The 18,792-nt window shown below is 31.7% G+C and overlaps 1 protein-coding gene across 6 annotated transcripts in view; it reads right to left on the reverse strand.

Annotated features, from left to right (window-relative positions):
• The window catches only part of LOC145311940 (uncharacterized), a 93,119-nt gene that overhangs the window by 15,915 nt on the left and 58,412 nt on the right, over nucleotides 1-18,792 (reverse strand). For all 6 annotated transcript variants that reach the window (XM_080151001.1, XM_080151000.1, XM_080150999.1 and 3 more), the window contains 4 exons: nucleotides 14,950-15,038; nucleotides 7,103-7,165; nucleotides 3,243-3,298; nucleotides 2,327-2,346 (listed from right to left, as the gene is read on the reverse strand). In XM_080151001.1, coding sequence (XP_080007127.1) covers nucleotides 2,327-2,346; nucleotides 3,243-3,298; nucleotides 7,103-7,165; nucleotides 14,950-15,038 — 228 coding nt within the window. The remainder of the gene's footprint in view (nucleotides 1-2,326; nucleotides 2,347-3,242; nucleotides 3,299-7,102; nucleotides 7,166-14,949; nucleotides 15,039-18,792) is intronic.

The following is an 18,792-nucleotide window of genomic DNA, read 5'->3' on the forward strand; positions in this document are numbered from 1 at the left end:
AGGTTTCTGTATGCGCTAACCAATATATCTTACCTCCCTTTTAATTTGTGTATGCTATTGTCTGAAAGTATACCTCTAAATTCTTAGTAGCGTAGCTACTCTATAATTCACTTTAGTACATAACGCTATGGGGGAAATGAGATTTACCGAGCTGATATTAAAGCAAGAACTCTTATTTTTCTTGTCAACATTCCCATCATTATCTGGCACATTTGAGAACATGTGCTTGATTGCCTATGTCAATCCATATTTTTGTGCTTTGCTACTTAGTACTTATGGATGTTATCATTCTTATTTTCAATCTTCTCTATTTGTTTCCAATTCAAAACTATGTTCCTACATTAATTTAACAATTAATTTATAATTGTATTTGCTTTGTGTTTAAATTTAATATATTGTATCAACAATCCTGCCAATATGGGACAGAGAATTGTGTCAAGAGGTTGGGTTTAAAGTCAACCTGTCCCAAAATGATAGCACTATGCTTCATATTAGGGCAAACAGCATGTTTTATGGTGTAACAGAAAGTTCCTAGAACCAATATTATATTAGGCTTAATATACAAATCATTTGACACAACAAATTAATTTTATAGAATTTAAAAAATCTTTCTTTATTTATTTCATATTTCTTATGTAACTATGATGATTATGTAATAATATGTCAGCCGTCGCCACTTTTATACATTTCCTTAAAGTCGACAGGATGTTTTAGTTTCCAGTAGTTACTCTTTTTCTTTTTAAAATGGATTTTGAATATACGTAGATATATTGACAGTGACAATATTTTAGTAGGTTGGCAATAATTGCGTTAACCCTTGTTTGCAACATAATTGCTAACCAGACCAGAGCAACAAACAAAAGGTTGTAAAAGAATTTTGAAAAACAAAAAGTGTAAAATATTTTAGAATTTGCTGTCAATATTCTTTTAGATTATTCTACCGCAATTGGACTAATGGGGGAGGGGATTCTTTGCTAGACTAGGCACTTCAAGGAAAATGATTAATTAAGGAATTTACAATGCCTATCTATGTTTTTTTTTTTTACCTGATTTTAGTATAAAAAATGTCAAAGATTTTATATTGGGTTACCGATAAGTATGTAGGCACAGAGATTTTTTTGGAGTTTTGGTATATACATTTATTTTATTCCTTATACTTTTCAAATATACTTTGACTGAAAGGAAACTGCACACAAAAAAGAGTATTGGTATTAGGGAATATGGATAAGTATTCATTTAAATACGTTTATGTGATTAAAAAGGTCTTTATAAACAGAAAATAACTCCCCAAAAAGTAAGGTTTAAAAACCAAAATCCTGAATTTATTCCACTGCATATATCTAGACATCTTAAATCAATCCTTAAATTTGTATCAATCAAAATGAATCTTCTAGTATGTATGCCTTTTTATTTAGCAAAGAAAAGTTTTTCGTTCTTTCAGTGTACTCTATCTTTAGACTACATATTGAAATAAGATATAGTATGCTGCATAATGAATTGAGGTATTATTTTCTTATTGTGCCAGAGGATCACCCATACCCCCCCCCCCCGCCCACAACTTCATTAGTTTTAGGATAAGTATGTGTGATATTAGTTTCCGGATTAGTCATTTGTCGCATTGTACTATAGACAGCTTTTTGCGGATATTAAAATAAAAATTCCCCGAGTCCCAGGCTAACAAAACTGGTATTAACATTTTTATTTATTGTAATATTCTTAAAAATACTGGCCATAATACGTTTCTATACATGATTTTTCGGTATGGGTTAAATAATCCAGCGGATGTTGATCGTTTTCGAAGCCATACTAGAAAAGTTAAAAGATATTATGTAAATGAAAAGTCCTGTAAGGGTGGGTGCTTCCAAAGGTTTAATAACCCCAGTGGAGAAAAAATGTAAAGTTAGTGGGGAGGGAGGGGGGGGGGGAGGAGTACATCTTTTCATATATAGAATTTTGCATTGCTTGCTTTTAGGCCATTTTGATCATGAATAGATTACTATCATCTTCGAGGGAATAGACATAAATTCACACATTTTAAGTAGGATGTCTGGACAAATTTTTTAAGAATTAATTAAAAAAGGACGCATTTGTAATTGATTTTAATTGCTTGTCCATGATTATATATCTTTATTTTATGTTTATAATAACGACTACGACTGCGCCCCTAGCATCTAGGTGCTCTCTATAAAAAGAGGCAAGCAAAATAGCCTAAAACCATCACAAAACAGACAAAAAAACCTAATTTATAGGTTAAAAAGCCAAAAATATTTGTTATAGAATAATCTAAATATTAGGGGTTTTTGACATCAAAATAACAAAAACTTACCACTATGTTCGAAAGGTAATCTGAAATAAAAAAAAATATTATTAAAGTAGATATTTAAAATTGTTAATATTTAATTCTAAACTAATTCTATTTTTAACTTTCGTTTTGTAAAATTTAGAAAAGTTTATATTTAAAATATTAGATTACAAAGTGTTTATTTAGAGTATTAAAAGCGTCATATAAAATGTCTCTTATGTTGGTTTTTATTCATTCAGAAAGAACGATAAAGTTTAATACAGGGGAGTCCTTGGAATAAATAGTTAAATATGTTTCAATAGAAGGCGTTTGTATTGCAAAAACATGCAGGATAAAACAAAAATTTAAATCATAGTTATTACATCGTATTATAGACAGCTTTCCGCGAATATTAAAAAATAAAAAGATTAAAACCCTTTTTTGGCCCCAAGGGGATGAAGGCCCTTGCTAACAAAACTAGTATTAACTGTATGATTTTTATTATAATATTCGTAAGAATTTGTCTTTAATACGATGCTTTACATGTTTTTCAGTATTGCTCAGAACCGGTTCTAATCCAGCGTATATAAATCGGTTTTCCAGCGAGTATTAATCGGTATTGAAGCAATACTGGAAAACTAATTAGGAATTATGAATATTGAATGTGATGTTTTTAGAAAGTCAGCTTCAAAGGATGGTTAGAAGGCCTGGCATTGGTAACTTGTAAGTATTGCTCAGTAGCCTGTAAGCCTTAGGGAAATCAACCGTTTAAAATTTTAAATACCAGCTCGAAGTCTAAACCTGATCCGAATAAGGTAACCCCTATTATCAAAAAAAATTTCAAAGCATCAAAACGGGTTAAAATTTGACGAGCGGCTGCCATGCTCTGCTTCACTACACAAATGCACACCTAATAAAACATTGGGCTGAACCAAAGCAACGCTTCCTTTAAAAATGTTACCTATTATGTTGTGATGCCGGATGATGAACTAAAGACTGATCTCGAAAATGGGGATCCTAAAATTACAAAACAAATCATTGGTGTTTTTTATTAAGTAGGACCATTAATGTTTGGAGGAATGTAGAAGAAAACCTTCCTCACAGATTTTTTTTTGGGGGGAGGGGGGGGGGGGTTAGTGCTCCCTCCATTCTACCCCCCATTATCTTTATGAATAAAATGAAGATGAAATAGAATACCGTTGTCCTCTTAGCAAAATATAGTAAACGCGCAGCTTCATAAATTTATTTTTGTAATTGAAATTCGAATATGTTTTAGCCAAATTGTTGGGATAAATTTTAAAATCATATTTTGCATTTTTTCTCAAGCTGTTTAAGTATTACAATTTTCAATTCCAAATTTTCATTAAGAAAAGTTTCTTCATATTTTGGTGGGTCAACCTATACTATTTATCATGTTAATTAGGCAGAATGTCCATGGATATCATGCAACAAACCATAAAATAATTTCCCTTACAGCCCTTATCGGGTATATTAATACTAATTATGTCTTTCCACACTTATCTATAATTTCATGCTTCTGACTTAACAACAGAAGGAATCTTTTTCAATTTCTGTAATTTAATCGTAACCGTAAGCTAGCTCAGGAAAAACTCCCATCTCTGAAGTATTTACTTACCTTTTCGATCTAAGTATATAGAAAGTAACAGGATGTCTATCTTTGTGTCTGTTTGTATCAAGGATCTCGCTAACCGATGAACCGATATGGTTCTCCTTTACAATGCAGCTTCTCATAGGTCCTGGGAAGGTTTATAACTTTTGTGGGGAGGATACTCCCTTCCCGATTTGTTTTTACTTTTTCTTTTTACAACTAAAACAAAAAAACATTGAGGCGAGGTCGAATTTAACCCCCACCACTTCAAATACCCCTAGTGGCTTCTAGGAGCGTTGCCGCTAGTCTAACATAAGTGTAATAGTAGGTATACCCCTCGAACCGACTATTGCACCACAAAAAAAAACATCCTCGTGTTTTTAGATTTAAAGTAAAAGTGTCTCGGTTTATTAGTTAATTTGCATTCATAAGAAATATTTTTTTCTTCTTCAAACGTGTGTGGTCCAATTTCAGTTGGAAAGGAAATTGCCTAATATTCTTATGTTTTCATGCGTTTAAGTATAACTTCAATCAAAATAAAAATGATATTTTCAGCAAAATATTAAAGATAGAAAAAGGGATAAAAAATCTAATGAAAAATAAAACGGGGGAAGATTAAAACGTCGATTTAGTTTTTGAATTAGGTTTTTATTTTATTCTTTGGTTAAAAGAAATCTTAAAATGCTAAAATCAATATTAAATGTATCATTTCTATGACTATATCAAGCAAACTGATTATTTTCAATAAATATTTGTATCGGACGGAAAACTATTTTGTCTAACTTAACTTGCATTATTGGAATAAATCAACTTTCTAAATTACATCAGTATAAACGCTGTAAAGATTTCATTCACGTCAAGTTATAGATATCTTTTTTAAATATCCTTGCAAGCCTAATATGTCGGAAATAAAACTTTATATTGTACTTAAGAAAGGCGATTTCGTTAAATTCTTTTTTTATGTAGCATAACTTAAAGGCATTATAACACTTTTTGGCTTATGTGTAATATACGAAGGAGGAGATACGAAAAGTATAATGTGTGATGTCATAAAAATACGTACAAATAAAATCTTATTTCAGGGGTTTCATTTCCCACTTCTCCTCTCATTCTTCCTTTTTAAACGTACTTTTTTGACGCCACACATGACACTTTCCGTATCTCCTACGTATCTTGTGGCTGTTCGTACAGAAATTAGAAATACAGTTTTTCATTTACGTACACGCGGACTATCTATAATACAAAGTAGAACGATGTCTGTCTGTCTGTCTGTCCGTCTGTCCGTCTGTCTGTCCGTCTGAAGCTTAAGATCTCAGTAACCACTGAACCGATTGGGCTCTACTCTTCAGGGAATATACCTACTGGTCCTGTGATGGTTTTAAGCTATTTTCCTGGTGGGTGGGACACCCCCAACCCCCCCAAAAATGAAAAATAACCCCCCCCAAAAAAAAAAAATTTTTACTTTTTCTTTTTCAATCTAAAATACTAAAAATTAGGTTGATCAAACCTCTTGGGGCAAAGCCCCTAGAGGCTAGGGGCGAAGCCGCTAGTAATCTATAAAATATCATAAGAAATATTTTTTAGAGTAATCAAAGACGACAAAATTCTAGGACCTATTTGTTATTTTATTTATATTTACATTTTAAATAATATAGTTAGAAAAACAATAAAAAATATAATTAAACAGATAAATAATAAATATTAATAACAAAATTTTAAAATTGCAGTCATATTCGCAATAATTTTGTTAATCAATCAAAAGAATAATTTAAAAATTATCATATAGTAAACAAATAATATTCTTGATATTGTTAGCTAAATACTATTTGAGTATAATAACAAAAAGAAATAATATTAAACTAAATATATAATGTATAAAGTAAGAAATATGAAAATATATAAAATAATATTTTCCAGTCGGACTTAGAAACCGGTTAATATCCACTGAATTTGAACTAGTTCTCAGTCATACTGAAAAATCATATAGAGCATCGTATTACAGACAATTTTACACGAATATTAAAGTAAAAACATTGAATGAATACCGGTCTTTTAAGTCTGGGCCCTAGGGGCTAACAAAACTGTTTTCAAATTTTCATTTTAATAACCGCATAAAGCTGTCTATAATACGATGAAATAAATAACTGTTAAATAACCTAAATTTTAGAGCAGAGTAGAATGGAACATTATAATAGTGTTCTATCCCAGGTAATTTGAAAGGATAGGAAAACTTGAAAATTAAAGCCCAATAATTAGTATAAAAAAGACTTTGTACTTCATATACAGAGGGCAGAAAGCTTTTAATATGGGCCCAAAATTTTCATTTTGAACTCGGGATGTACAGAATCACTTATATTTTTTGTCTTAGATATTGCTAAAAAAAACATTTTAATATTGCATGCTTGATCAAGAACAAATACTAATATAAGTTTACCTCTTAACTCTACAAATAAGATATGCCTAATATTTTGAAGTACAATTATGATTTAAAAACAAAAACAAAAAACTAGATAGATTCAAGCAAGTCTAAATGCCTTGTCTATAATTTAAAATAAATCTGAAAGATAATTGAGTAATATTTTACTAAATCTGAATAAGAACTAAATATGAAATTTAAATAAGAATATAATACTTACAGGCTTTGCTCTTATATCTATCAAAGAATAACAGGTTTAAACAATGTAAAATATTAAGTCAATCTTATAAAATATCCTATGCTTGACTATAAGTTTCTTTATTTTTTTATAAGAATAAGAAAACCCCAACAACTCTTTGACTATGCCCATTAAATTTTATAGGATTTGGCCCGATAGACATATTTTTTTCCATTCCCTTTTTTCAAAAGGTTCATGTACTTTTTTACCCTAATATTAGATATTAATAAGTTCATTTGTCAATAAATGGATATAAAAATTAATTTTAAAAATCCTTATTATGGGATGCTGCCATTTTGACAACCGTCAAAAATACAGTGGATATTTTTTGTCAAAATTGTTTGAGTGGTTTTATAAATAACAGTAATTTGCTGGATTTTAAAGATATGATGCCAAATTTACATCAGACACTGGCATTTATACATCCAAGTATTTTATGTTCAGTGGCAAAATACATAAAAATTGTCAAATTTATCTTGTACATTTTATTCTAAAAGTAAATTCCTTTATCCATGATACCCCAATCATAACCAAAAAACAACAACAATATTTCCTCACCTTAAAATTATCTTCAGAACAGTAGCTGTCTATGGAATGGGAGGTTGGGAGGTGTTCTGCCACCTAAAAATATATTTTGTCTCAATCATGATCTTAATCAGAATAAATTAATCGTTGCTGTCTATAGATTGAGAAGTAAGGACGTATTTTTTGAAACCTGAAATACATGTTATCTCAAAAATGATAATGCTAGTAAAAACAAATACAAAGCTGTATATCAGATTCGAAGCCAAACTGTAAAATAATTTCTTATAAATTTTGTCGGGTCATGGAAAAGAAAACGAAGTTGCGGGTTTCATCATATTTTCACAGTTGCTTTCGAAAGGTTATTTTAGGTTAGGTCAGGTTAAGTAAATGTTAATGATTGCCCTGCAAGGTTAGAAAATATGCCCCGCAGGGGCTAGAAATAGGAGAAAAGCTACTGTGAAAATACGACGAAACCCGCAACTTCGTTTTCTTTCCATGATTCGTTTTGTATTAATAAGAATTGTTTGTCATCGGCGAAAAAGTTGAGTGCAAAAAGGTTTTTCTTGTTAAAGATGAAACATAAGTTTACAGCACACATGAAAAAAGTAATCTAAAGTAAATTGATCTGAGAAACTTGTAAAAATGCATTTCTTATAGAAGAAATTATACCATGGTGTTTATTAATTTACGCAGATTAACACAGTAGCAAAGTGATTTAAAATCGTAAAAAGAGACAATGACTAATAATTTAGAGGATTTTTATAAAAAAAGCTATTTTTTTTGCTATAAAGCTCAAGTTCTCAATAAATACTGAACTGATTAGTTTCTTTAATTTAGGTAAGGTATATGTCCTGCAATGATTCCATGCTAAATATTTGTCTAGCCCCTCCCTGCCCCATAAATACATGAACCCTATATGCTAGGGACGTAACCGCTAGTAAATTAAAAAAGAAGCAAAGATATTTTTAAAAAAAGGATGCCATTATCCATAAAGGCGTAGTTCTAAAATCAGAAGGAAAAACAATAAATCTTTTAAAGACACGTAAGGACTTTCTTGTATCGATTTTAGAGTTGGCTATGATTTCTAAATCGTACCTTACTGTTATAAGGATCAACATGCAAAGTTTGAAATCGGTGGACAATTATAACATATCTAAATTAACGAAAAGAGCTAACCGTTACGGATGGACGGACCGGCCCCAATTATAGAAAAGCTTTGCTTAAAAGATATGTAAGTGTGTAAGTGAATAAACATCCTAATAATACTTGTTCTTCATTTTTTCTGCAAAAGTCAAAACTGCAAACAAGGGAATGTTGAAAAATTAAATAAAAATAAAAATTGAGAAGGTTTACATTCTCTTACATATAAATTTGTGGAACTGGTAGGTTACATTATCAAATTTATCTGCTAATATATGGAATAATAGTAATGGTGATTTTGTGCTTACGTGATTGCACACCATTTACTTCCTTGTATAAAGAACAACAAATAACTTGCATTTATTTCCCTAGCTTTAAAGGCATAAGACTTGTAATTTTCTTTGCATAGTTACATTTACTCGTTTTCTTGACAGTAGTAAATTGCACGGTTTTTATCGGGAAGGAAGGAGACAATACAATTGGATAATTATTATACTAGTCGCCAAAGTTTTTTATTAACGTTTTCTTATTCTTTGTCTTAACAACTTTGGGACTTTTAATGTGTATTGATAGGTTGGTTTGTTAAGTTGAGTTTCCAAACGTTTCAACCACTAATTGTAATCTACAAAAGGAGTGTTTTGTGTATCAATATTGGGAATGTACATCAATTTATCGGCCAATGTCCTATGCATTTAGGTCCTTTGGTTTTCATCCTAAATTTTGCTTAACGATAATTTTACTACGATCATCCTTTTTTACACAGAGCATTTTGTTTTTCAGCTACAAACAAATCATCTAGTCCTGTTTTTCCTCTTATTATTGGAAAAAACCTCGATGGAAAACTACACCACATAGGGCTAAAAATAGGAGAAAAGCTACTGTGAAAATAATAAGAAACGCCCCATAACAGGCGTTGCCACGAAAAGGACTATACCCTTGCAAAACAAAATTATACATCAAAGTTTTTTTTTATGAAAATCTGATTCAAGACACGTGAATTTCTTTTATAATCTTCTCACCAATGCATCCTTGCGCATTTTCGTTCCTCGATCCCATTATCTTTTTATCATGGGGCAATTGAGAATTATATAAATGTTGTATCTTTTGCACAGATGGTAAAATTCGCATGCAATCTTTAATGTTTGCAAACAAATTGCAAGGTGTATATATACACAATTTATGTATATTGTATAATGCGAACTTCCAACAGAGTGGAATTTGTGTGGACTAATGTTTACTTATTTAGCTGTCCTTCTATATTATTTATCTCAGTAACTTCCCCCAATACCTAAGAGAAGCTACCCTGTAAAGTAGAACCATATTGGTTCAGCAGGTAGCAAGATTCTTTGGTGGAGACAGACAGACAAATAGACAGACATAAATCCTGTTACTTTAATATAAGGATTGAGGTTTGATTTCTTGGTTATTATAATTCACAAAACTATTGTATTATATAGATTTAAAAAGTTTTTTTGTATCTTCTAAGATATCGTTAAACAATGAGTTCTTATCTTTTTTTGGGATGTTTTCAATTTTTTTGCCTCCTCCCTCTTCCTACTAAACATCTCCTTAGGTGCTAGTGGCGCATCCATTTGTATTTTACATATTCCTATAGCTAAAATTGAAAGATTCGTAATTAACAATTGTTGAAATGGATTAGTTTAAGTGTATTGCATTAATATTTTTTAAAAATAGACATTTTTATGTGTATATCAATCAAATATAAGAAGTAAAATAAACAAAACTAAAATCTATAAAGACAGCGGTAAAATAGCTGCTTTAATTATCATATTAGAAGGACTGCTTAAATAAACTGTAACCCCCTCAAAGTTCTCGCAATTTAATGTGAACTTTGAACAGGTTGCTAGGAGCTAGAACTGAGAAACTGTAAAACTATATTTCAAATTTTCTTGCAAAAATTGTCAGCATAAATCATATTAAACAAATGTGAAGTACACGTTTTTAAATTCTTTTTTTGACGAAGATATCCTACAAGTTTAAATTGCCTGTGTTTCAACCAAATGAGAGTTAGTCCGTTTCCTTGTTTATTTGATTATGTAAAGATTGAAACAGCAAACTTACACTTTTTTTATTGTTGATTATAATCTCAACTTGTAACTTCTGAGAAAATTTTAGAAAGTTTGTTAATTACCAAAAGAAAGTTCAGTTTTCAGCTCAGACTTAAAAATGTGTATCTCAAAGAGTTACATGATAAGCGAATCAAATTTTTTTTGCAGAATCGTCCATAGTAATATCATATTTAAATTTCATTATACCTATGTCCGTTTGTGTGTCAAGTAAGATATCTTAAACGGCTCATAGAATAGCTCTACAATTTTCTGATAATATATTGTTGGTTAAGGCACATTAAAGATCTTAGTGAAGGGTTTCTAACACACCTAATTTTTTAGGCATGGCAGGGGTAAAAAATAAAAAAGGGAAAAGGGTACCTATAAAAACCTTTTATTTTTATCCTTTTCTTTGTTAAAAATAAATGTATAATGCTTGTATGTCCATTGTTTGGTTAAATAATATCTGTAGGATATGTATCAAATGCTTTCCTTGTATCAGAATATCTCTCTGGCATTCAAATCATTCATATGCACTCATAGAGAGAACACTTACAAATATATAAATACAAAACCTTCATCTTTGTACATTTTCTATAAATACAATAACAAACAGGATAAAAAATGTATCATACAAAATCTTTCTCTTATTTTCATTTTTTTGCTTGAAAATATAAGACAATCTTATAAATCAAAAGGTAATTGGGGAAATATCTTTCCAGTATGGCTTCGAAACCGATTTATATCAGCTGGATTAGAACCGGTCCTCCGCCATACTGTAAAATCATGTATTGTATCGCATTAAAAACAATTTTCTCCTCAAATATTAAAATAAAAATCATAAAATTAAATCCAGCTTTTATAAGACCGAGGGGCCGAATTATAATTTTTCATTTAAATATCCGCGTAAAGCTGTCTATATTACAATATAAGTTACGTTAAGAATTTTTTTGATTACTTAGCAATTTGGCTTTTTCCTAAAAACTGTCGACTTATCTTTCAAGTCGTTTTAGATATCTTATTTTAACTATTTTGTATGCATTATGTTTCATGTTTGATACTATTTATCAAAAACATTCAACGTTTGGAGTATACTTGTTACATATATAAACCATCAATAAAAGCATATTCGTACTTAAACTTTATTAATTCTTCTAGATTGCTTTCAAAGTGATGAAAAAACTATCCTAATTTTCCAGTATGGCAACGTATTACAGACAATTTTTCACGAAAATAAAAACTAAAATCATAAAATTAATATCAGTTGTTAGTCTGTCTGGAGTTCGGCCCATCGGTGCTAGCAAAACAGGTTTTAATCTTATAATCTCATAATTTCCACGTATATTTAACATTTATTCCTGAGGGGGTTCTGTTATCTTTTAGCTTTCTTACTAGAATATATTAATATGTAGAAATAATTTAAACAGATAAAATAATAATACATAATATACCAGAGCTGGTTCTAAGCAATTGAAATTTATAATGGGATACATGGCGCAATATTAACTTAAACACTTTTCAGTGTTGTATTACTGTGACGAAGATTCAAGATCTGATATTTTACCTGACTAGACGCAGTCCTGCTCAAGATAATCAGGGGATACAAATATAACATGTACATTGTACTTTCTCTTACAAATGTTCATTGTGTACATATATATTTGTATTTCAGATAGATAGTCCACCTCTGGTTATATTTACCTCACTCAGTGATAATAGAGTGACTGTGATAAAATGACCATCACCAGAATCAGTAGCTGAATCCTGTCCGCGATCTGACTGTTGTACCTTCTGCGTCTACCATCCTGGCAGAAGGCCAGGTCATCACCCAGTGTTGATCTGACCTGTCATTGCAACACGATCAGGTAGTGACTTTATTTGACGTGGTGGCAGCCTGAAAGAACTCAGCCCCCGACATCATTTAAAAGCACCAACTAAATCTTGTGCAATGGACAGTTCACATCTCAAAGTTCCTTTTCCTAGACAACTGTCTAAGAAGGAAACTTTGGAATCACTTTCCCACTGGAAATCCAGTGTTAGAAATTACTTCCGCCGGTCTACCAACTATTCTATCTTCTTCAGCTGTGGCACCAAATGGAATCATAGCTTACCATGTTATGGTTTCACAGAAGAAAATAAAGAAACTCTTGCTGACAATTTAGAGTGTCTTTTGGATACTATTGCATCCTTCCTACCAAGCCCATACATAACACACAAGATTGTTGAGAACTCAACATCAATACAATCTGTATGGGACATAATCTGGGAACACTATGGAGTAAGACCTACACAACATAGTTTCCTAGACTTCAATAACTTAAAAATTGAACAAGATGAAAGATATATAGATCTATATGACAAAATGATCTATCACACAGTGAACCACCTGTGTCCTGCTGGTACACCTCTAGCAGAGTCAAGCCCCAGTCCATCAAAGTTAGAAAAGACTGACATTCTAACTACCAGCCATAAAAATCTCATCGCATTAAACTGGCTGAATGCTATCAATCCGAAACTAATTGATATTGTAAAATTGGAGTACTCCAAGGACCTCAAGGCAGGTATACCCTTATCCTCCCTTGTCAAAACTATTGCAGAGAATATTGATTCTCTTATGATGAGATTCACTTCCAAAGTGAATAAGATTGACAGTACTGAGAATCCTGATTGTCAAGCTAATGTGTTGAGAATAGCCAATCAACGCTTCCCTGCTTCCTCCAGTTCCAGAGGTGGCAGAGGTCAGGTAAGCAACTACCAACATACAAGAAATCAGAACCAAAACAATTGCAATAGTTGCTATTCTCTAGGAAAGCGCTTATCTCTTTATGTCAATTTTAGACACAATCCCTCCCAGTGCCCACAACGATCCTCAATACGCTCAGTGCAAGAGTGTACTGCTGAAACTATTACAGAGGATCAGGATCAAGAAAAAGATCCTGCTAGTGATGAATCTCCTGAAGAAAATACAGGTAACATTACCATATTACCACCCTCTGATCTGATAAGTAAAATAAGAAATATTGAAACTAGATTAGGTAATACTTCTATTCTAAAAGCTTCTTCTCCATCTTTACAAGCATATTTTAAAACTAAAAGAACATTTTGTCTAATTGACGAAGGTAGTGAATTATGCTGTATTGATTTTAGATTGTATTACTGTGACGAAGATTCAAGATCTGATATTTTACCTGACTAGACGCAGTCCTGCTCAAGATAATCAGGGGATACAAATATAACATGTACATTGTACTTTCTCTTACAAATGTTCATTGTGTACATATATATTTGTATTTCAGATAGATAGTCCACCTCTGGTTATATTTACCTCACTCAGTGATAATAGAGTGACTGTGATAAAATGACCATCACCAGAATCAGTAGCTGAATCCTGTCCGCGATCTGACTGTTGTACCTTCTGCGTCTACCATCCTGGCAGAAGGCCAGGTCATCACCCAGTGTTGATCTGACCTGTCATTGCAACACGATCAGGTAGTGACTTTATTTGACGTGGGTTAACATTTAATATTTCAGGCCAGGCTACCTACAGTGTATGTCTAGATTCTAACCCACGCATATTTGAGTAGAATTTAGAGAAACAACAAGAACTGTTGCTTATTCCCTTTTTTAGACATTAAAGCACCATTATAACCTTCCTCTTACGTCATTTAAAAAAAATTTAAGTAAATCTTTTTGGAAAGGTAAATTGCTTGCCCTGGAGGTATCTAAAGGGATAAGACAATGGCCGATAAATTGATGTAAATCCCTATTAATGATACAAAAATAACCCCTTCCTAAGATTATCATCAGCGGTTGAAACGTTTGGACACTCAACTTAATGACTCAATCATAGCACCATTTAAAATTCAATAAAAATCCCCAAAGTTGTCACGCCAACGAATAAAAAAACCATATTATAAAACGTTAGGTACTATTGCAATAGACTACCCATTGTCCCATTTCTTACTGGGGGGGGGGGGGGGGGTCTGATGATATGGAATCCAAATACAGGTAAAATAAAGGATATATTCTTCAAAGGCAAAATATTTTTGTTTGTTTAGTTTAGAATATCACTTTATATAATTCTGATATCTTTAACAATAAAATCTTAACATACTCACGTATTTGTCACGGATATAATTTCACCAATTTAAAACGTTTGTGCAAAAAATGCATTTTTCATAACTTCAAATGCAATTCTCACTTTTGATTTTTTGTTTGCTACGCTACTTATCAATATTGTCATCCTTATTTTGATAATCAATGCTTTCAGTTTTTTTGTAGATAAATTTTCTCTTTTAATTGGTATAAAAAATAAGCAGGTTCCGTTGAATTTTTATTTCACCTATTTAAATCTTAGATTAGCATTTAAACGTTTCAAATTGTAAAAGAGAACAGAAACCACTGTTATTATAAAGTAGCTGCTCTACAAATATTAAAATTCGGGTATAGTCATTTTCGTGACATCCTCTCTTAAGAGACGTTTCATCGTATTTTCACTGTAGCTTTTATCCTATTTCTAGACACTGCGGGGGGCTCTAATCCTGTGGGGCAATCGAATAACCCCCCCCCCCAAAAAAAAAAAAAAAAACTATCAAAAGCTACTGTGAAAATACGTTGAAACGCCCCTCAAGAGGCGATGTCACGAAAGGGACTATAACCTAAAATTGTAACCTGTAGGTATTGTGAAGTAGCCGCATTTGGATAGGAATGGTTGACTGGGAAGATATCTGAGGTATAGTCACTGTCTTCTGAGTACCCGGCTGAAAATAATAAGAATTATTAGTCTAAGTACAAATTGCCTATTAACAACATTAGAATAAAAGAATAGAGGGGGCCAGAGTTAGATAACTGTATGTTCATGGGATGGGGTCCCTGTGCCGAATTTATTAGAGTCTTAAAATATCAGCCAATAGCGTCGGAAATATTAACTCAGCCAAGTCGCTACAAAAGATTAGACTAGCAATTTTTATGAACTATTCATGTATATAGAATAATTATTAATATTAAAAAAAATTATAATATTAAAACCAGCTTGTTGGCCCCTTGGGGACGAAGGCCCGTGCTAACAAAACTGCTACCTATTGAGTTTATGATTTTTATTTTAATATTCCAGGAAAATTCTCTGTAATGCGATAAAATACATGATTTTTCAGTATAGCTAAGAACCGGTTTTAATCCAATGGATATTGATAAGGTTTAAAGCCCTACTGGAAAAGATTTTCCTTCTTGAATTCAAGGAATATAAAGTATAATGCAACTAGAAATATATTTTTAAAGATTAAAACAGGTGCATAGAATTGGAAAATATTCCATTTTGACGATAAGTTTAGAATTTTGAAAATGTTTAGACTTTTTTTAATGGTGTACATGTAACAGAAAAGTTTTTTTCTTCAATTGATATATCCCTCCGATCCTTTATTGCATTTACCAAAAGAGCATGCACAAAGAAGAAAAAAGAAAGTTTTGAGAAAATCAGTGTCACTACAAAAACACAAAAAAGTATTTAAATTTTCTGTGTTTGTCGATTGGTTGATCTGCTATTGATATTAATTTATAGAGTAGTTAGAAGATGACTAAGTTATTTAAAAATGAGTATCTAAATAATGAAATGAGGTAAATTAAATATGTATTAAATATTTTCATTATTTTTATTCTTTTTTCTTTTCCTATCATAATTAGTTATTAAGCATAAAATCTGCCATTTAATAAATCTTTTTACCTAAATTTCATTTTTTTATTCTTTTGTCATAAGCAGTTAATGTCATTAAATCTAGTTTTAAATCCTGACATACATGTTTATTTTAAAGTAGATAGCTACTTATTTTTTTTTGCTGTTTTTTTATCCGAAATGATGATTTGATTTAAATATTTGCACCATCAGCAAAATTATTTCTGCATTTCATAGCATTAAGGGACTACAAATAGGAAGTCAGGTGACTTTTAGCAAATTTGTATGTATTACAGTTTATCTTTATCTACTAAGTTTTTTTTTAACCTAATTATTCTTTTAAAAACAGGCAAGTGACATTTTTGGCGATTTATTATGATTTTAGATGATATCTATCTAAGTGAGCCCACTTCCCCCCTAATTTAGAAATAAATTATACATAACCGAACCCCTGTGTGGGACCTAATCCTTCGAGACCTATACCTGCGGTGCCCTAACCCTGCAGCGTTATCCTGTACCCAAAATATCCTGACCTAAATTGTCCTAAAGTAGTATTGGCTTTAAGGTCAGGAGGATTGATCTATTATACAAAGTAGAACGATGTCCGTCTGTCTGTCCGTCTGAAGCTGTAGATCTCAGTAACCACTGTACCGATTGGATTTTACTCTTTAGGGTATATACCTATTGGTCCTGTGGTGGTTTCAAGCTATTTTATGGAGGTGGGACACCCCAAACCTCACAAAAATGAAAATTTCTCCTCTCCCCCAAAAAATTGTTTATGATTAGGCAGTTACTTCATATAAATTGGCAGCACTAGAATTTCTTTTAAAAATTACCTCTTGGGGCAAAGCCCCTAGAGGCCAGGGGCGAAGACGCTAGTAATTATATAAAAAGTTGATTAGAAAGGAAGGTCAGTATGTCAACAAAAATATATGTACAAAAGATTCTCAATTAACAAGGAAAACCACTCTAGTGTAATATCTTTCAGAATGTCCAGAGCATACTTGAGGATACACATTATCATCACAGGAAAAGGAATGGAAATATTGAACAATGTACTGTTTGTAACTACTGGGTTTAGGGAGGGATAAATGGTAACTTCTTTATACTTTCTATGTATATATTTGTCAATGGCTTTACTAAGGTCAAAATCTAGTTTGTTTTTACCCCGCCCCAATCGACTAAAAATCTTCAAACTCTCGGCTGCAATTTAAAGAAAGTGCAAACTATTTTAATATTACACCATTTTAATCTTGAAAGTTTGTTATCAAAGAAATTGTCTCCGTTTTCCTGCACTCCCATTCAAATTTACTGTTTAAACAAAGTTGGGATCTAGTGCAGTTCACGGTAAATGTTCCTGGTAACGATTATATAAAAAAAACTATGATATTTAAATTCTGCTAGCTGTTAAACGGCTTAACGTACATGGTTTGACCGCACTCTGTTTTAACCGGCATAATAAGGCCGAAAAATAATCTTTAATAGAATAGCAAAGATAAAATAAAGCAAAGGGAAACTTCACTGAAAAAAAAACAGAGTAAATTAAGCCTTTTTCGCGTATTTAAATGCACTGTGAGATAACTGCATTATTGAGTAATGACTCTTTATTTCTCTTAACACGGTGTGTTGGCATAACATTTATGTTCAGCCGTTTGGTGTTAGCAGCCTTTGAGTATCGAAGCCAAGAACATTTCACCATGAACTGCACTAGATCCCAAAGTTGATTTCCAGGTTCATTTTCCTGGAACAGTGTTATTATCCATTCTAGTTTGTATGAACAACACATTACACCTCCTTAATATTTTACATAATAGTAATTTTTAGCAAAGACAATTAAATCAACTATAGGCCTTTAGGGGAAATTGGTAGGGGGTAGGGAGGGGGGAGGGTGACCACCCAACTCTTTATTTTAGTTTTAAAACAAAGTTTGTTTGTTTTTCCCTAGGATTGGTGGTGCTATCCTCCTCAAAAATAGTTATAAACAATCCCAAGATCTATGAAAGGCTTTACTGTAAAGGAGAACCATTTCGGTTTAGTGGTTAGATATTTTGGTACAGACAAACTGAGAGACAGACACAGATCCTGTTACTTTTGTGTAAGGATAAAAAACTTAAACGACCTCTGAAGAATAATTACAAGGGGTACAATGTTAATTGTAACCCAAATGAGAAACTATAAAGTGCAACATTACCATAAAGTGCACTTATTTCCACAGGATTATAAAGACGATGTACTCTCATACACTCTCTTCTCCTCGTGAGGGGACAGGACAGATGTTAATTAAATATTCTACTTTGTCTTCCCGTCCGTCGGTTAATTAGTCTGCAAATAGGGGAAATGATTGAAGATAGAAGCTGAAATTTTTTGTGTGAAGATTACTATTACATATGCGCATCTAATCTTTACATTGCCTTATTCTTATGTCTGTCGGTAATGCTCAAAAAGACATAACCCGTGTTGAGTTTTGCATTTTCTATCTTTATTTCTTTATTATGAGATCTGAACATCTGCTCTAAAACACACTTTGTCCGTTTGACCATTCCATGATTTTGTGCTTCGTTCTACAGATACACCACGATGTAAATACCAATATTACTGAGTGTCTATTCCTATTTCTAGGTATTGTATTAAATGTACTTTATTATATGACCAAAAATGAATATTAGCATTGCATAAGTAAAGAGTTTGTGTATATATTTAAATACTTTACTAATGACTAAATTGACCATTAAAGGAAAAGCTTTTTAGAACATAGTTTCTTAGTTTCTATGTAACTTAAATATGCCTTATACTTATGATTTAAGGTTTATTTGTTATAGTAATATTTCTATGAGTATACTCTATAG

Source organism: Acartia tonsa, chromosome 2 (assembly GCF_053477335.1).
Source record: "Acartia tonsa isolate MP-2025a chromosome 2, ASM5347733v1, whole genome shotgun sequence".
NCBI lineage: Eukaryota > Metazoa > Arthropoda > Copepoda > Calanoida > Acartiidae > Acartia > Acartia tonsa.